The sequence below is a fragment of the Anguilla anguilla genome, chromosome 18, assembly GCF_013347855.1.
Source record: "Anguilla anguilla isolate fAngAng1 chromosome 18, fAngAng1.pri, whole genome shotgun sequence".
NCBI classification, from domain to species: domain Eukaryota; kingdom Metazoa; phylum Chordata; class Actinopteri; order Anguilliformes; family Anguillidae; genus Anguilla; species Anguilla anguilla.
This window is the reverse complement of record NC_049218.1, coordinates 11,178,148-11,193,776: the sequence shown is the minus strand read 5'-3', so window position 1 is coordinate 11,193,776 and position 15,629 is coordinate 11,178,148. Positions and strand designations below refer to the sequence as shown.

Sequence of the window (15,629 nt, the reverse complement as noted above, 5' to 3'; positions counted from 1 at the left end):
TGGATTTGAGTCTTTCTGCAAGAAACAGAAAAGCGTATGGACATTGTTCATTCGCAGACCTTCAGTCTTTCGAAGATCTTTCTTCAGGAGGGCAGTTTCGAAGTAAGTTGTACGGTGGTGACACAGCGATATAAAGCTGTCTGAAAACAAAAGGAAAAGAAAGGGAAATGGCCATCTACTTGCCCATGCAGGAAATTACAAGCTGCACCTGACTGACTCGATCGCTCGTCCCAACGTTAAAAACGATGTGAGACATCTGTCTGGCTCTCTGTCAATGGTCTGCTGCTGCTAAGCCTCAGAGACTCCCAGAGCGAGAGGGAAGTAAAGAGCTTGTCCCTGCCCCTCACAATTACGTAGTACCATCTTCTCAGTGATGGACCGAACAGTATGAATGAGATCTGGGTTCAGGATGGAGGGGCTAAGTGCTAAGAGACGGAAGGGGAAATCACGTCGGCGCTCAGGGGACGGAGAGGGGAGATGTGCATGTGTGCGCGTGCGGTTGGGTGGATGTGGAGCGCATACGATGTGTGCATCAGTTGAGGTTACAAATCAGGTAGGACTTCCTCAGGTATGCATTACATGTCCTCTTCTTTAACATAAGGTTCACTGGTCTGTCGGGGCTCACAGTAGTTTTGTTTTGTTTTGTTTGGTTATTTGTTGTTGCACACTGGTTCATCTGAATGCGAGTCACATGTTTCTTGTATGTCTTATATATCCAGACGAAATTACCCAAAACAAGCAACAGATTTTATCTTTTAAATGAGGAGAGTTGTTTTTCTCCCCTTGGGTTACCGACTAGAAGTGATTCCAGGGCTCATCGGCAATTACTTTCAATAGCTTTGGGATCGGCATCAAAGCCAGCGGCCAACTCACCCACTAACTCTCTCGCTCCCTCTCCTCCCTCTCCCTCCCTCCCTCTCTCAACCACCCCCTCTCCTTTTCCTTTCAATCGCTTCTTTTCCCTCTCTTCATATCTCGCTCTCTCTCTCTCTCTCTGTCCTCGTTCTGCGCTGAACTACAAACTCCGCTGAAGAAAGGATGAGACGTGGGGAGAGAGCAGGGAAGAAAGAAGACGAGGAAAGGGGATGAGCCTTTATTCACTGTCCGCCAGAGGGATTGCAGACAGAGACAGAACAGAGGGAGATACAAGAATTCCTGAAAGGAGAGAAAAAGAATAAATGGAAGATAGCGGTAAAGGAAGTAAAGAAGGAATATAATCCCATCTCTCTGTCCATGTGCTCGAAGTCATTACAGCAGGCTAGAATGGGGGGGAGAGAGATAGAGAGAAGCTGCTCAGCTGTGTAGTGATGCTAACCCGGTTCTGCAGGGCCGCTCAGACTGGGGCCTGGAAAACCACTAAACCTGCAGGATTACACATCCTTGAGTTTGAAGAGCCGCGTCGCTCACAGGAAAGAGCTAACTCGGCCCTCGAGGGCCACAATCGCCCGCAGGGCTACGTAATTTGCAGCACCTACGGGTTTACTGGCGCGCACAATAGCCTCCTGATTCGAGTGATTAACATCTTAACATAAGCCACTTAACTTGTTTTACAAGTTCCCCCCCCCCCCTCTGATTTGAAAAGTTCCGGAAAATAAGTCCGGCGCGGCGGTGTGTGAAGCGCTGGCCCGGGAGCGCGTGCTGTGCGCCGCGGGTCCACTTCCAGGCCCCGGCGAAGTCCGCAGGGGTCCGGAGCCACAGCACACTCCGGCCTCATTGTGCTGCGTGCGTGAGTTCAGGCAGCGCAGAGTAGCTTGGGACGCCTCTGTGTGTGCGTTCCTCTGTGTTTTTTAACGACACACCAGGCGCTCACGGGTTACCCTCGGTGAGGGGCGCGACTCTCTCATCGTCGTCTGTAAGGCGTGACAGAGGCAGAACTCGACAGGCACAACCGCTGGCTCCAAAGAACAGAAAAAGAAACACACAAAGGCAGCAGGAAACCCGCCAATCTGCTGCGCAAATACATCGCCCTGAACCTGAGGCCTCCAGGGCCTTGCAGGGGCTGCAATGAATGTTAAACTGATTTTCTAAAGAAAAAATAAAATAATAAAAAAATAAAAAACAGCAATTAATTTAATTCAAGATTGTTAATTGCTTAGAATATTTGTTTTAAAAAAAAAAATTAAAATATAATCCCCGGGCGTACTTTAGGACGGAATGAAAATGCATGGCCCGGGGCTTCTGAGTCAGCGGGATGGACACCTTGTGGGATATGAACCCGCAGCTCCTCGGCTGCTGACTGTAATGAGTGGACAAGCGTGCGCGCGCTAGTGCAGCTGTGCCACAGCCTCGCTCGCACGACAGACGTATTCAGTATGACGTGGCCAGGAGTGAGTCCCAACTGCCCACAGCGTCGCTTTCCCGGGAGGAAAGGCTTCGGTTTGCAGGGGGTCGTATCTTAAAGAAAGAGCTATCCAACATTCTCACATGCCCGACAAGGGCAGCCACCACCTCAGCACTCACTAGCTACTCCTCCGCTCATATGATCTGTCTTGTCCATGAATAATGTCATGAATGATTTCATATAATTTCGGGGTCGGAGGATCACCCTAGTAGGAAGCAGCGGGCAATAGAACCCGGAGACCTGATGACGAGCACAACCGTGATCACAAAACAACACAGGCACGTCTGCAAAGCTGCAATCTGCCTGCAATCTTCAAATCCCTGATTAGCTTCTGTGGGAGGAGAGAGAGAGGATGCACTGATCTCAGATCCCAGGATCATTCACATGAATTACCCATGCAATTAAAACCGCATTAATCTTAATTACACAACTAATGGGACATGTCCCTGAGGACCCCACCGAGCCCGCCTAGGAATCGCAGAGCAAAACGCACACCATCAACCTCCACCCATTCCCCTCATCAACCCCCACCCTCCTCCCCCACCAACCCCCACCCACTGCTCCCAACAACCCCCGCCCTTACACTCCAGCAAAGTCCACAGCGCGATACACAGCACCACCCTTTGTCTTAACCCTGTCGTACACCCGACGAAACCCGCCAGGCGCTCCTCCTCTCCGCGCCCCCTCAGTGACTGGCGCGCTGCTGGAGGTCCTCTCATCTCTGCTCTTCTAGAGTTAATGACCTTTTAATGCGTCCTTATGCCGTTCTATTAAGAGGCTGTTAGGTCTGTAATGTGAGCTCGGAAAGCGGGGCTTTAGCCGGCGTTAGGGAAACGGGGGCTTTTTGCTCCCGGCGGCGCTGCCGCCGCCGCGCGGGCAGTCCTGAGGCGACCTCGGCCCGCGTGGTACGGCGTGGCGTGGTGTGGCGTGGCGCTCTGCGTCCGGGCGCCGCAGGGACGGACTCGGGGGCGAACGCGCAGTAAAGGGTCTGTCCCTGCCTCTGCAGATGGCGCGGGGCTGTGTGTCTTCATCAGCGGCCATGCCGTTCCTCGTCTGGCGCCCTTTGGCGTGCCAGGGAGATAAACCAGCTGGCGCGGCCCGGGCGGCCCCGTGCCCGTCCCCCCCCTCCACAGCGCCACGGCTCCCCCCTGCCACCGCGGCGGGCTGGAGGGTCACATCAGGCGGCCTGAACCCGATCAGAACGCGAGTGCAACCAGCGCGCGGCGCCAAGAGACCCCTGGGCCCGGAGTCACACCCCTCTGTGCCCTCCAGACAGAAAAACCGCCGTTAAACACAACCCGCCTGGCTGCAATTAGTCAGTCTGCAGATGAAGTCACTTGAGTTTCCTACGCACACCGACCCCCTTCACAATATCAGCACAAACCCTGCAGGGGCCCGCCAGCCTGACTCCCTGCCAGTCCTCGCTATATTTAGTTTAAAATATTTATGTTTTTTTTCCGGAGAGCGAGAGGCTGTAAACGCTACAGTGCGTCGTGATTGGTAGAGATCATCTTGAGGTGTTCAGATGCCAAACCCAGCGCAACAGGATCCGGCCCAAACACCGCAATCACGACCGCAAATCGCCGCGCGTTGATCCAATAACGGGGATGAGAAACTCGGGAGCCGCGGACGCTTCTCTTTTCGCTCGCCGGCTCGTTGGCAGAGCTTCCTGACACTGCGAGGGAACAGCATCCCACTCCACCAAAAAAAAAAGAAAAAAAAAAGAGGACATAAACAATTAAAGAGGAGCAAAGTAATCCCCTCGCGTTTCATTTTCGGGGACAGACGGGAATGTGAGGTGACAGGCGGCGCGCTCCTCGTTCCCGGAGACGTCTTCGGCGGAGACGGCGGAAATGCGGAACGCCGTCACCCACTCAGGCCCCGGCGGCGGCGGGCCAGACGGGCGTGTGCGCTGGCACCCGCCGTCGCCGTCGCTCCGAGCGCCCAGCAGGGGGCGCTAGACGCCCGGCTCCAGAGGGCGATGGCGCCCGTGGGTCGCCCACGCTGCTCTCAGAAGTGCTGGGAAGCCGTGTTTCCGGGGGGAAGGAATGAGGTGGTTTTTTTTTGGGAAAGATTTTGCTCTTTTTTTTTTCTTTTTCCTCCTGATCTGTGATTTAGAGCCATTTGAGATGGTGCACCCCCACCCACACCCACATACACACCCTAACACCAGCACACACGCTCAGAGAGGGCGCTGTGTGGGGTTAGGAGCAGACACCAGCACGCACGCTCAGAGAGGGCGCTGTGTGGGGTTAGGAGCAGACACCCGCACACACACTCAGAGAGGGAGCAGTGTGGGGTTAGGAGCAGACACCAGCACACACACTCAGAGAGGGAGCAGTGTGGGGTTAGGAGCAGACACCAGCACACACGCTCAGAGAGGGCGCTGTGTGGGGTTAGGAGCAGACACCCGCACACACACTCAGAGAGGGAGCAGTGTGGGGTTAGGAGCAGACACCAGCACACACACTCAGAGAGGGAGCAGTGTGGGGTTAGGAGCAGACACCAGCACACACACTCAGAGAGGGAGCAGTGTGGGGTTAGGAGCAGACACCAGCACGCACGCTCAGAGAGGGCGCTGTGTGGGGTTAGGAGCAGACACCCGCACACACACTCAGAGAGGGAGCAGTGTGGGGTTAGGAGCAGACACCAGCACACACACTCAGAGAGGGAGCAGTGTGGGGTTAGGAGCAGACACCAGCACACACGCTCAGAGAGGGCGCTGTGTGGGGTTAGGAGCAGACACCCGCACACACACTCAGAGAGGGAGCAGTGTGGGGTTAGGAGCAGACACCAGCACACACACTCAGAGAGGGAGCAGTGTGGGGTTAGGAGCAGACACCAGCACACACACTCAGAGAGGGAGCAGTGTGGGGTTAGGAGCAGACACCAGCACGCACGCTTGGCGCAGAGGGACAGACCTGAGACGATGGTGTAGCCGATCCGCCGCGGCCTCCCCCGGTCCTGGTCGATGGCTGTGATCGTCCTCACCTCGTAGCCCTGCGGACCCAGCAAGAAAAGGCTTCAGCTCTCACAGCTCTCTCCCTCTCTCTACTCACCTGTACGCTAACATCTCATCTCGCTCTATCTCTCTCCCTCTCTCACACACACGCACACACAAACACACACGCAAACAAACAGCAGTGCACTTTGGTAAAGACCCATCTCTGTTGGCAATGCAAGAGAAGACGTGGTGGAGGACTGTGAGGGAAGAGACACACGGGCACAGCACATATGACAGTCTCTGCTGAATTCCACACTCCCGCGGTTTCCTTTCATTTAGCTTATTTTGCTGAGGCTCACGATTCTCCAGCTGCGAAAATGAAAGGGGACGTCTGAGAAGTCTTTGATCTGCTGAGCGTTTATTTGTGTACGGCTTCCATACTTAAAGCTCGCTCAGCCAGCCTCCCCCATTGATCCGGCAAATTGTGTCTGAGATACGTTTATGCTCTATTTCTGCCAAAGCATCTCCTGTCATTGACCAATTACAGGAGAATCAATTACGGGCCTTTTAAGAGGGAGTGTTCGCACTGATTGCACGCAGAGAGACCTGAATAATATCAGACACCCCGCCCGCCGCCGACACAAGCGGAATCCTCAATCGCCCGCAGCTCGGCGCCTCCCCGCCCGTGCTCCGTTAGAACAGTCCTCCGCTTCACCCGTTAATGCCCACCCCGCCATCCTCTCCCAATCCCTCCCCCCACCCAAGTGCAGCAGCGAAAAGTTTTTAAAAAGCGCAGATTATTATTTCTCAATACGCTCCATTAGAGTTGTGTCTGAATGACAGGTGGTTAGGGAAGCAAATGAGGGAGAGAGAGGAGAGAGAGAGAGGGAGGAAGGGAGAGAGGGAAAGAGAGAGGGAGGGAGAGAGAGAGAGGGAGGGAGAGAGGGAAAGAGGGAGGGAGGGAGAGAGAGAGAGGGAGAGGGAGGGAGAGAGAGAGAGAGGGAGGGAGAGGGAGGGAGAGAGAGAGAGAGAGGGAGGAAGGGAGAGAGGGAAAGAGGGAGGGAGAGAGAGAGAGAGATGTTCACGGAAATGACCCGTGACAATGCAACTTGTTGTCTGATATCAGTTTACTTGTAAATGTCAGCAACCCTGAAGGAAATGGCACAGACATTCATTCTAGCTTTACTCTTTACGGTTTTATTTGTACTGTAGGGCAACCTTACTGTGTGTGTCTGCTTGTCGGTGTGTGAGTGTGCTTGTGTGCATGTGTGTGTGTGTGGTTCATGAGAGACAGAAACTGTAAGTGTGTGTGTGTGTGTGTGTGTGTGTGTGCACTTGTAGTGTCATAAACAGACTCAATCTGTGAATCTTGTGAGTGAGGTAATTAAAGCATTTAATCAACTCAAGAGCTGTGAGAAAAGCCTCCCTGCGCCTGAAGATGAGACTGAAGAGGGAGTAAATGGCGCCCCCTGGTGACAGAGTAAAACAACAACCCACACAAACTGTTGAGTAAAAGTACGTGCACCAGAACTATAGGAAGATCTGAGCAACAGCAGAATACAGCAGTTAGCGGAAGAGACAGACGCAGGGGAAGGCAGGAAAGTGAGGCAAGAGTCAGGGAAACTGAAGGGAACACACAGAACTTTCTGTAAAAGGATGGAAGGATCTACAGGGATCTATAGGTGTACATCTCCACACTGCTGGACACTGGAGTCTGTGGATGGGGGGGGGGGGGGGGCAGGGCATGCACAGAGGGTGGCAGGGGACATCTTGGACCAAGTTCATTCCTTCCTTTGCTCACACTCTTTTTCTCCCTTTCTCTCTCCCTTCTGCTCTCTCGTTTTCTCCCTCCCTTTTTGCCTGACCTTCCCTCTGACAGCTGATGGATCGGGAAGGCACAGCGACGCCCGGCGACACTGCCTTCACGCTTCGTTAATATGCATGCAAATGTACTGCTTGACATTTCGCTACAGTGGAGACAGGGGGAGAGAGAGAGAGGGGGGCGAGGGAGAGAGAGAGAGGGGCCTTCCTTTCTCTACCCCCTCTCTTTCTCTCCATAACTTCAGACTTTCAGCAGATGAGGTGGAGAGCCAAAGAGGACAAACACTGTCCCGCTGACCAGCACTTCCGTCTCGAAAAGCTGAAAGCCCACACTCTCATAACCCAGCTTCATACATTCTAGATAAAAGTACCGACGCAGATACAGTCAAGAGGTCTTTTTAATGCAAACACACACACTTCTCTGTGTATGTGTAAGTGCCCCGCCCACAACGATGCAAACCGTGTGGCAGGATGGCACAAAGCGCTGACGTGCCAGCCTCCCGTCTCCCCCCCCACCGCTGACGCGTTTTGCCCCTGGGCCGAGACCCTAAAGGCATCTTTGGGCCCCGCCTCGCCCCCGCGCGGCCCGTCCTGTCCGGCGCCTCGGGGCGGATGGGCTGACACGCTGAGTAAATTTGAGCTGTGATCCCGGGAGCCCCCGTGATAAATCCAGGCGGGAGTGACCTTTGGCGGCAGCCCCGGGCTGCGTAAGCGGCAGCGTAAATCTAACGCTGTAATTACACTTCTGTAGCACATTCACACGGGCCCTTACGGGGGGGGGGGGGGGCAAGGCGCTGCTTTAATTGCTGTGTGCTGCAGCTTTATTCAGGAGAGACCCGGGGGAGAGGCGGTTTGGGGGTGCGGGGGGGGGGAGTCTCTCGCTCATTAGCCCTGTGATCCACAGACAGGTCATGTGACCGGCGGGACACTGACCGGGGGTGAGTCCTCGTTGATGTTGGTGCTGTAGGGCAGGTTGATGAAGATGGGGTCCATGTCCTGGACGTCAGTGATGGTGATGGCCAGGTTGGCCAGAGTGGACAGGGGACGCTTCTTATCCTGGTCCTGTGTGACAGCACGCACGTACGCAAACAAAGAAATACATAAATACATTAATAAAAATAGGCAGGCATACAGACAGAGAGAGAGAGAGAGACAGGGGATAAGGAGAATCCCTGACACAATGAGGGACTCATGAGGACATTATTTTAAGTGAGATGTGTGTGCGTGCGTATGTTTGTGTACATGTGTATATGTGTGTGTGTGTGTCTGTGTGTATGTGTGCATGTGTGTGTGTGTGTGTGTGCGTGTCTGTGTATCTGCGTGTATGCATGTGTTTGCGTGTGTGTGTGTGCGTATGTCTGTGTACGTGTGTGTGTGTCTGTGTCTGTGTGTATGTGTGCATGTGTGTGTGTGTGTGTGCATATGTCTGTGTATGTGTGTGTGTGTGTCTGTGTCTGTATGTATGTGTGCATGTGTGTGTGTGTGTGTGTGTGCGTGTCTATGTGTATCTGCGTGTATGCATGTGTGCGCGTATTTGTGTGCGTATGTCTGTGTATGTGTGTGTGCATGTATATGCGTGTGTGTGTGCATATGTGAGTGTGTGTACATGCGCGTGTGCGCATGTGTGTGTGCTCGTGACAGAGAGTGCGAGCGTCCTCACCGTAGCGTTGACGGTGAGCTGATAGGCAGAAATGCTCTCGAAATCCAGCGGGCGTTTGATGGTGACGGTGCCGCGCGCCTCGTCGATGGAGAAGAACGGCGAGGGCGGCTGGAAGGAGAAGAGCACGCTGCCCCCCGTGCCCTGGTCAGGATCTGTCGCGTTCACGATGAACACCGTGGTCCCTTCCGGCGTGTTCTGAGTGAGACAGGGAGGCACAGGCACGATCAGCGGCACACAGAAAGAAGGACGGACGGACGGACTCACAGACATGTCCGGTAGCACACAGAGAGAAACAGACTCAAAGACGTCCTCTGAGACACTGGCCCCCAGATAGCCACGGGTGAGTCGCTGGAGGAGTTGAGAACGGTCTTGAGATGATATCAGAACATCTTCAGAATTACCACTGCATTCAAACAAGTGAAAGAAATCCTGCACATGCATGCACTGCAAACTACTCTTGCTGTTATCTTTTTAAATGGGATCACTGAAAGTATCATGGGTTTAGAGAATTTTTGGAACCACAGACAGAGAAATCAAAAGGCAGGTTCAATTGTACTGTGTTGTAAAGATACAAAGGGATTCAGCTCAGTTCTGTTGAAGAGAAAAGAGGACCATTTTGTGTTTTTCATGGCTGCTGTCAACCTGACTTGTTTGCTGAAGGGTAATGGCACGGAGAGGGTGAGTTTGAGTGGTGAGCCACTTATGTCAAAGCAAAAGCATTAACACTGAAAAACAGCCACACACAGTGTACATGCAGTCACAGTCCAACGCACACATGCACACAAAGAGTTTCCCTCTCTCTCAGACACATGCACGCACGCACGCACGCACACGCGCACACAATTTCCCTCTCTCTCAGTCACATGCACACACACACACGCACACAGACGACTTTCCCTCTCTCTCAGACACATGCACGTACACACACATGCATGCTCCCACATTTACACTGAAGCACACAAATGCATATTTAATATTTATTAAACCCGGCTTGTCTCTTTATATGAGGGCTTTTGCGACTGTGTATAAATGTTATTATGTGTGTGTGATCCTGTAATTCTGTGTGTGTGTGTACACTACTTTATAGGACTGTATAGTGCTGGGTGTGTTGTTGAATGTGATGCAGTTGAACATTGTGCAGTCCTGTGTGTTATTGTCCGTATGACATCTGATGTCAAGGCAGATCTGTGTCTCTCCCCATGTCACCAGTGCTGACCGTTTCTCTCTCCTGCTCTGTCTCATCTCATCTCTCTGACCTGTGTCAGCAGGCCATCATCAATGTGTGTGTGTGTGTGTGAGCGTGCGTGTGTGTGTGAGTGTATGTGAGAGCGTGCGTGTGTGTGTGAGAGAGAGAGCGTGCGTGTGAGTGTGTGGGAATGTGCGCATCTACGTGCGTGTGTGTGTATGCATGTGTGAACATGTGCATGTGTGTGTGTGTGTATGTGTGGGAATGCGAGCATCTATGTGTGTGTGTGTGTACGCATGTGTGAACATGTGCATACGAGTGTGTGTGTGTGTGTGTGTGTCTAAATGGGCAAATGCATTTACATGATTTTAAAATCTAAATAAACGTCCTCTCATTGCCAGGGATCATATATCAACCCTGCCACAGCGTCATGTGACCTTTCCCACCCCAATCCCTTAATATCCCCTAAACTGCCATTCAGCCCTGTAAACAACTGCTACCCATTCCACATGGGTCCCTGGGGCTAGCACAACCATTCTCCTTCCACACTGCCCATATGTATGTGAATATCAGCTTGGATGACCCTGCAGCCCCCCTCTCTCCCCAAACACACACAAATCACCCCCGGTCTCAGATAGGGGTTTCACCCGGGGCCATGGGGACAGGCCCAGCCCACTCTGTAAATTAAGGGAGTTAGTAATGACATTTCAGCTGAAGCGTAGCCTAAATTATATACAGAGATAGAGCACAAACACACAAACACACACGCGCGCACACACACACACACACACACACACGCGCGCACACACACACACACACACACACGCGCGCACACACACACACACACGCGCGCACACACACACACACACACGAACGCACGCACGCACACACACACACACGAATGCACACACACACACACACAAATGCGCGCGCATGCACGCACGCACACACAGACACAGAAGCACACGCACGCACACACACACAGACACAGAAGCGCAGACACACACACACACACACACACACACACAGACCATTTCCTCAGTAATCTTCTTTATCTGCATGGGCACAGAGTCAAAAGAGATTAAATTGTGAGGTGAATTTTGAGCCGAAACAAAATGTAAAGTGACAAGGGCAACAAACAGTTTATCCAGTGGGGGCATGCAGGGGAGTGACACACATTCACTGCCCATTTCCCATTAGAGCCTGGGTCAGCTTTGGGATGTGCTGGCCTCAGTGTGTCTGCACAGGTTGTGAATTCCTGAACAAGGGCTGACTTCCGATGACCGGTTCTACGGCAGCCCGGGGGACTCAGCCACTTCACGCTCGCTCTCTCTGCGCCTCCACCACACCGTGAAGCAAATGAGACAACAAAGGTAATAAAACCTGACAGCCCCCGACAACCTGACATGCTCAAGTCCCCCCAACCTGTCACTCATCCCCCCACACACACAAACTAAACCCCCCTAACCTGTCATTCATCCCCCACGCACACTAAACTCCCCCCAACCTGTCACTCATCCCCCTAACACACAAACTAAACCCCGCAACCTATCACTCATCCCCCCACACACACAAACTAAACCCCCCCAACTTGTCACTCACCCCCCCTACACACACACTAAACCCCCCAACTTGTCACTCACCCCCCTTACACACACACTAAACCCCCCAACTTGTCACTCACCCCCCTACACACACACTAAACCCCCCCAACTTGTCACTCAACCCCCACACACACACACTAACCCCCCAACCTGTTACTCCAGCCCTCCACACACACACTAAACCCCCCCAACCTGTCACTCACACCCCCACAAACACTCACCCCCCACACACACACACTAAACCCCTCTGACCTGTCACTCACCCCCGACAAACATTCACCCCCCACCGGTCACTCACCCCCCCACCACGCACGTTAAACCCCCCCCCCCCCGCACACTAAACACCCCCCACCTGTCACTCACCGCCCCCACACACAAAACTTGCCTAGCTCTCACTCAATCCACCCCCACAGTCCACAATTTGACAACTCTTTCTCCCTCCCTCCCTTTTCCCCCTCTCACTCTCTCTCTCTCTTGCTCTCCCTTCCTCTCTCTCACGCACGTTTTCCTTCACTTACTGCAGACAGCGAGGGAACGAGTCTGTTCCTGCGGGTTACAGTGAAAGCGTGGGGCAGGGAGAGGGAGGGGGATATTAAAAGAGAAGGAGCAGTCAGGATATTGGCAAAGCGAGAGACTGAGAAATTGAGAGAGCTGTGATAAGAAACAATGGAAAGAGAGGAATAACAGGATAATCCTACTCGCCCACGCAACGGTGGAACCTATGGTAGAACCCGGAGAACCCAGATTCCACACCTCTTTTGACACACGTGTATGTCCTCTGCTGTTCTGCGTCTGAATCTGCTGTTATTCTAAAGGTCAAGGTCAGCATTTGACAAGACAAGATCCAGTGATAAACAAGGTCCCATGACAACATTTTATTCTTACACTTCAAAATGCAGTAATTGGACCAAACCTGCAACTTTATATCTTTGATTGAATGGCAGATGTTTGAGTTGAAAGGAGAATGAGGGAGAAGACAAATTTGAAGAGGGAGAAAAAGAGAGCAAATTGTGAGGGAAGAGAAGTGTAAAAGAAATAGGAGACGGGAGGAAGGAGAGGGGGGCGGGAGAGTGAATTAGAGCTCTACCCTGGAGCAAGGCTCTCTGCCCGGATAGCTTTGCTAAGACCCAAACGAGGAAACAAATAGGCTTCACGGTTTGACATCAGCTTACATGCATCCCACTGGCAAAATCAATGATTGAGAGTGACAGTACGTCTGCGTGAGCATGAGTGCAGTGGAGAGAGAGCGATGATAGGGAGAGAAAGAGAGTGAGATCAGGTTTGGTGGGGAAAGAGAGAGATGGACATAAGGTCTGGTGAAAGAATGAACAATAGATACTTATTTTGTTATATCATGTCCTTACTTCATGCATAATTAATCATGTTCCTGCATAATAAGCAAATCAATAGCCATGTGTTTGTAGGTGAAATGTGTGCATGAGGGGAACATAATTACCAGTGACCCACATGCACAAGCAGCCCACTTACTCAAGCTACTGGGAAACCTTAGCACGCCATACAACTGTAACAATGCCACCAGGATCTGAACCCATAACCATCGGGTCACCAGAGCAGGCCCCTGACAACTCAGTGTGCATTTCCCTCACCCGCAGTCCTCATTATGATGTGCCTCTGACGGCGCCTGAGCAAATCCAGCGGAGAGGCACTGGAATCCTACCCAGTCGGTTGTAGTTTTTGAGTTCCGCTGAAAATGGTGCTGTAGGCTTTGGGTGAGACACAGGGGCCGAGCCACTCAAGGAAACATTCGGCTGCAAAGGTGGCTGTGCAGAAAATGTGGAAATTGTGAAGTGAGCGAGATAAGGTTATCTGCTAAACAAACAGGATTGCCGCCTTATCTATAATTTCATTAGCGCACTGCATGGTCCGCTTCCCGCAGCGGGGCTCCTTGTAAGGGCCTGGTCAGTGCTGTGGCATTGTCTGTGGTGGTGCGTGGCCATCTCCTTCAGACTCAAAGTGCTCATGCGTGTACGTGTGTGTGTGTGTGTGTGTGTGTGTGTGTGTGTGTGTGTGTACGTGTGTGTGTGTGTGAGTGAGCCACAGAGAGAGTATGTGAGTGTGTGTGCATGTGTGTGGTGCGCACGCGAGTAAGTATGCTTGCGTGTATGTGTGTGCTCGTGTAAACGTGTGTGTGCGTGCACGAGTGAGTGAGTGAGTGTGTGTGCGCATGTGCGTGAGCGTGTGTGTGGATGTGTGCAGGAATATTCCCCTCCCATTGCGGCTGGCACAGTCCCTGCTCTATCTCTTCACACAGCTCGAAGCTTCACAATACCTCATTAGCAGCACACTCCACCCAGTCAAGTGCCATCTCTGATAGGCACTCACTCAGTGCTAATAACCCCTGCATACACAAACAAACACCACAGTGATGCACAGACATCACACTCACACACACACACACAGGCACGCACGCACACACACACACACACGCACACTCACACACACACAGGCATGCACACTCACACACACACACACTCACTCACGCACACACACACACACGCACAGAGGCATGCACACACACTCACACGCACGCACACACACACACACACACACACACGCACACTCACACACACACAGGCATGCACACACACACACACACACTCACTCACGCACACACGCACACGCACACACGCACAGAGGCATGCACACACACACACACACAGGCATGTACACTCACACGCACACACACGCCCGGTGGTAGTTAAGCATTAGCTGACTGACTGGTCTATCAGTGTCTGAGTGCTCAGCTGAGTTGTATCCCCGCAGCAGCACGTGCAGTCTGTACAGGACCGCAGTGAGTAATGGGAGGCAGCTGCCCTCATTATTTCTGAATGAAGTTACGCTGTCTGTCACACGGCGCTGCCATGGCGATACCCTCTCCCTCAGTTCTCGCGCTCGTGTTCCAGCCCCTCATTAGGATAAAAATCTGCCAGGGACGACCACAGTGAGCGCCCGCCTCGCGTGCGGCGGACGAAGCCCGCCGGCGGCGCCCGGAATGTTCTGAACCGCCGTTTTTGGGATAGCTCCCTCTCACCTCGCCCGCTTCCATAAAGCAGCGGGACGTCCGGGGAGCCGAGTGGTTCACCGGCCCGCCTCCCCTGGCACGTCAAAACAAATATGGCTTGTTAAAAAAAGGGAGAGGGGGGATTTTATCTCCTTTTTTTCGTGTTCGTTTGAGAGGCTGCGGTGTGCGGTGGAGGCAGATGCCAGGGACAGCTTGTTAGAGCGCTGCTCCTTCTCTGAGAGCCAGCCTGCGTGTGCCGGGGGGGCGGGGGCGGGGGGCAGGGGGGGCCGGGGGGCAGGGCAGACGCTACGATGGCCTGGCATAGGCTGCCCAAACAGGAAACCTGAGGGGGAACCAATGAGGAGCCGGTTCAGCAGGGCTCTCACCCTCCAGGGGGACGGCAGGGGTTTGCTGCCACTAACTCCAGCAGCTGAGCAGCTGAGTGGCACTCGACTGCTCACAGCACCCAAACAATATCACATATGCTACAGACTAATTAGCTCTTCAATTAATTGATGACAATTATGAAGAAAACTATGAGGGCGATGATGACACATTACATTTTGGCATTCAGGAGGCACTCTTATTCAGAGCAAATAAACAGATGGTTTTTACATACAATCCACTGACACTGCTGTGTATTTCCTCAGGCAGTCCAGGTTTAATACCTTGCTCATGGGTACAGTGGCAGTAGCTGGGAATCACACCTGGGATCTCTGAACTACAAGTCAAGTCCCTTCATGTTAAATACCTGAAAAAATAAAGTTATTCTATTCCATCACCATTGAGGTTTACTCTGTCTGTTCTAAACAGATTCAGAAGCTACTCCATTATCACATTGACTGACAATCGCTGACAGTAATTAAGACCGAATCGACTTGGTGATGTGGAAAGAGCTGGCAGTGTGATTATTTATTTTATTTATTTGTTTTGCATTGTCTTATAAGCACAGATACATTCCTAAAGTGTAACAGGAAAACTGGAACTATTAACTACTTCCTGAATTCCTCTTGTTCTTGTATGATGCCCCCCCCCCCCAGTTATTCTCCAC

General features: G+C 52.5%; 1 protein-coding gene across 4 annotated transcripts in view; it reads right to left on the bottom strand.

Annotated features, from left to right (window-relative positions):
- Positions 1–15,629, bottom strand: part of cdh23 (cadherin-related 23) — a 177,541-nt gene that overhangs the window by 97,876 nt on the left and 64,036 nt on the right. For all 4 annotated transcript variants that reach the window (XM_035399765.1, XM_035399762.1, XM_035399764.1 and 1 more), the window contains exons 7-9: positions 8,767–8,961; positions 8,040–8,168; positions 5,263–5,341 (exon numbers count right to left, since the gene is read on the bottom strand). In XM_035399765.1, the coding sequence (XP_035255656.1) occupies positions 5,263–5,341; positions 8,040–8,168; positions 8,767–8,961 (403 nt within the window). The remainder of the gene's footprint in view (positions 1–5,262; positions 5,342–8,039; positions 8,169–8,766; positions 8,962–15,629) is intronic.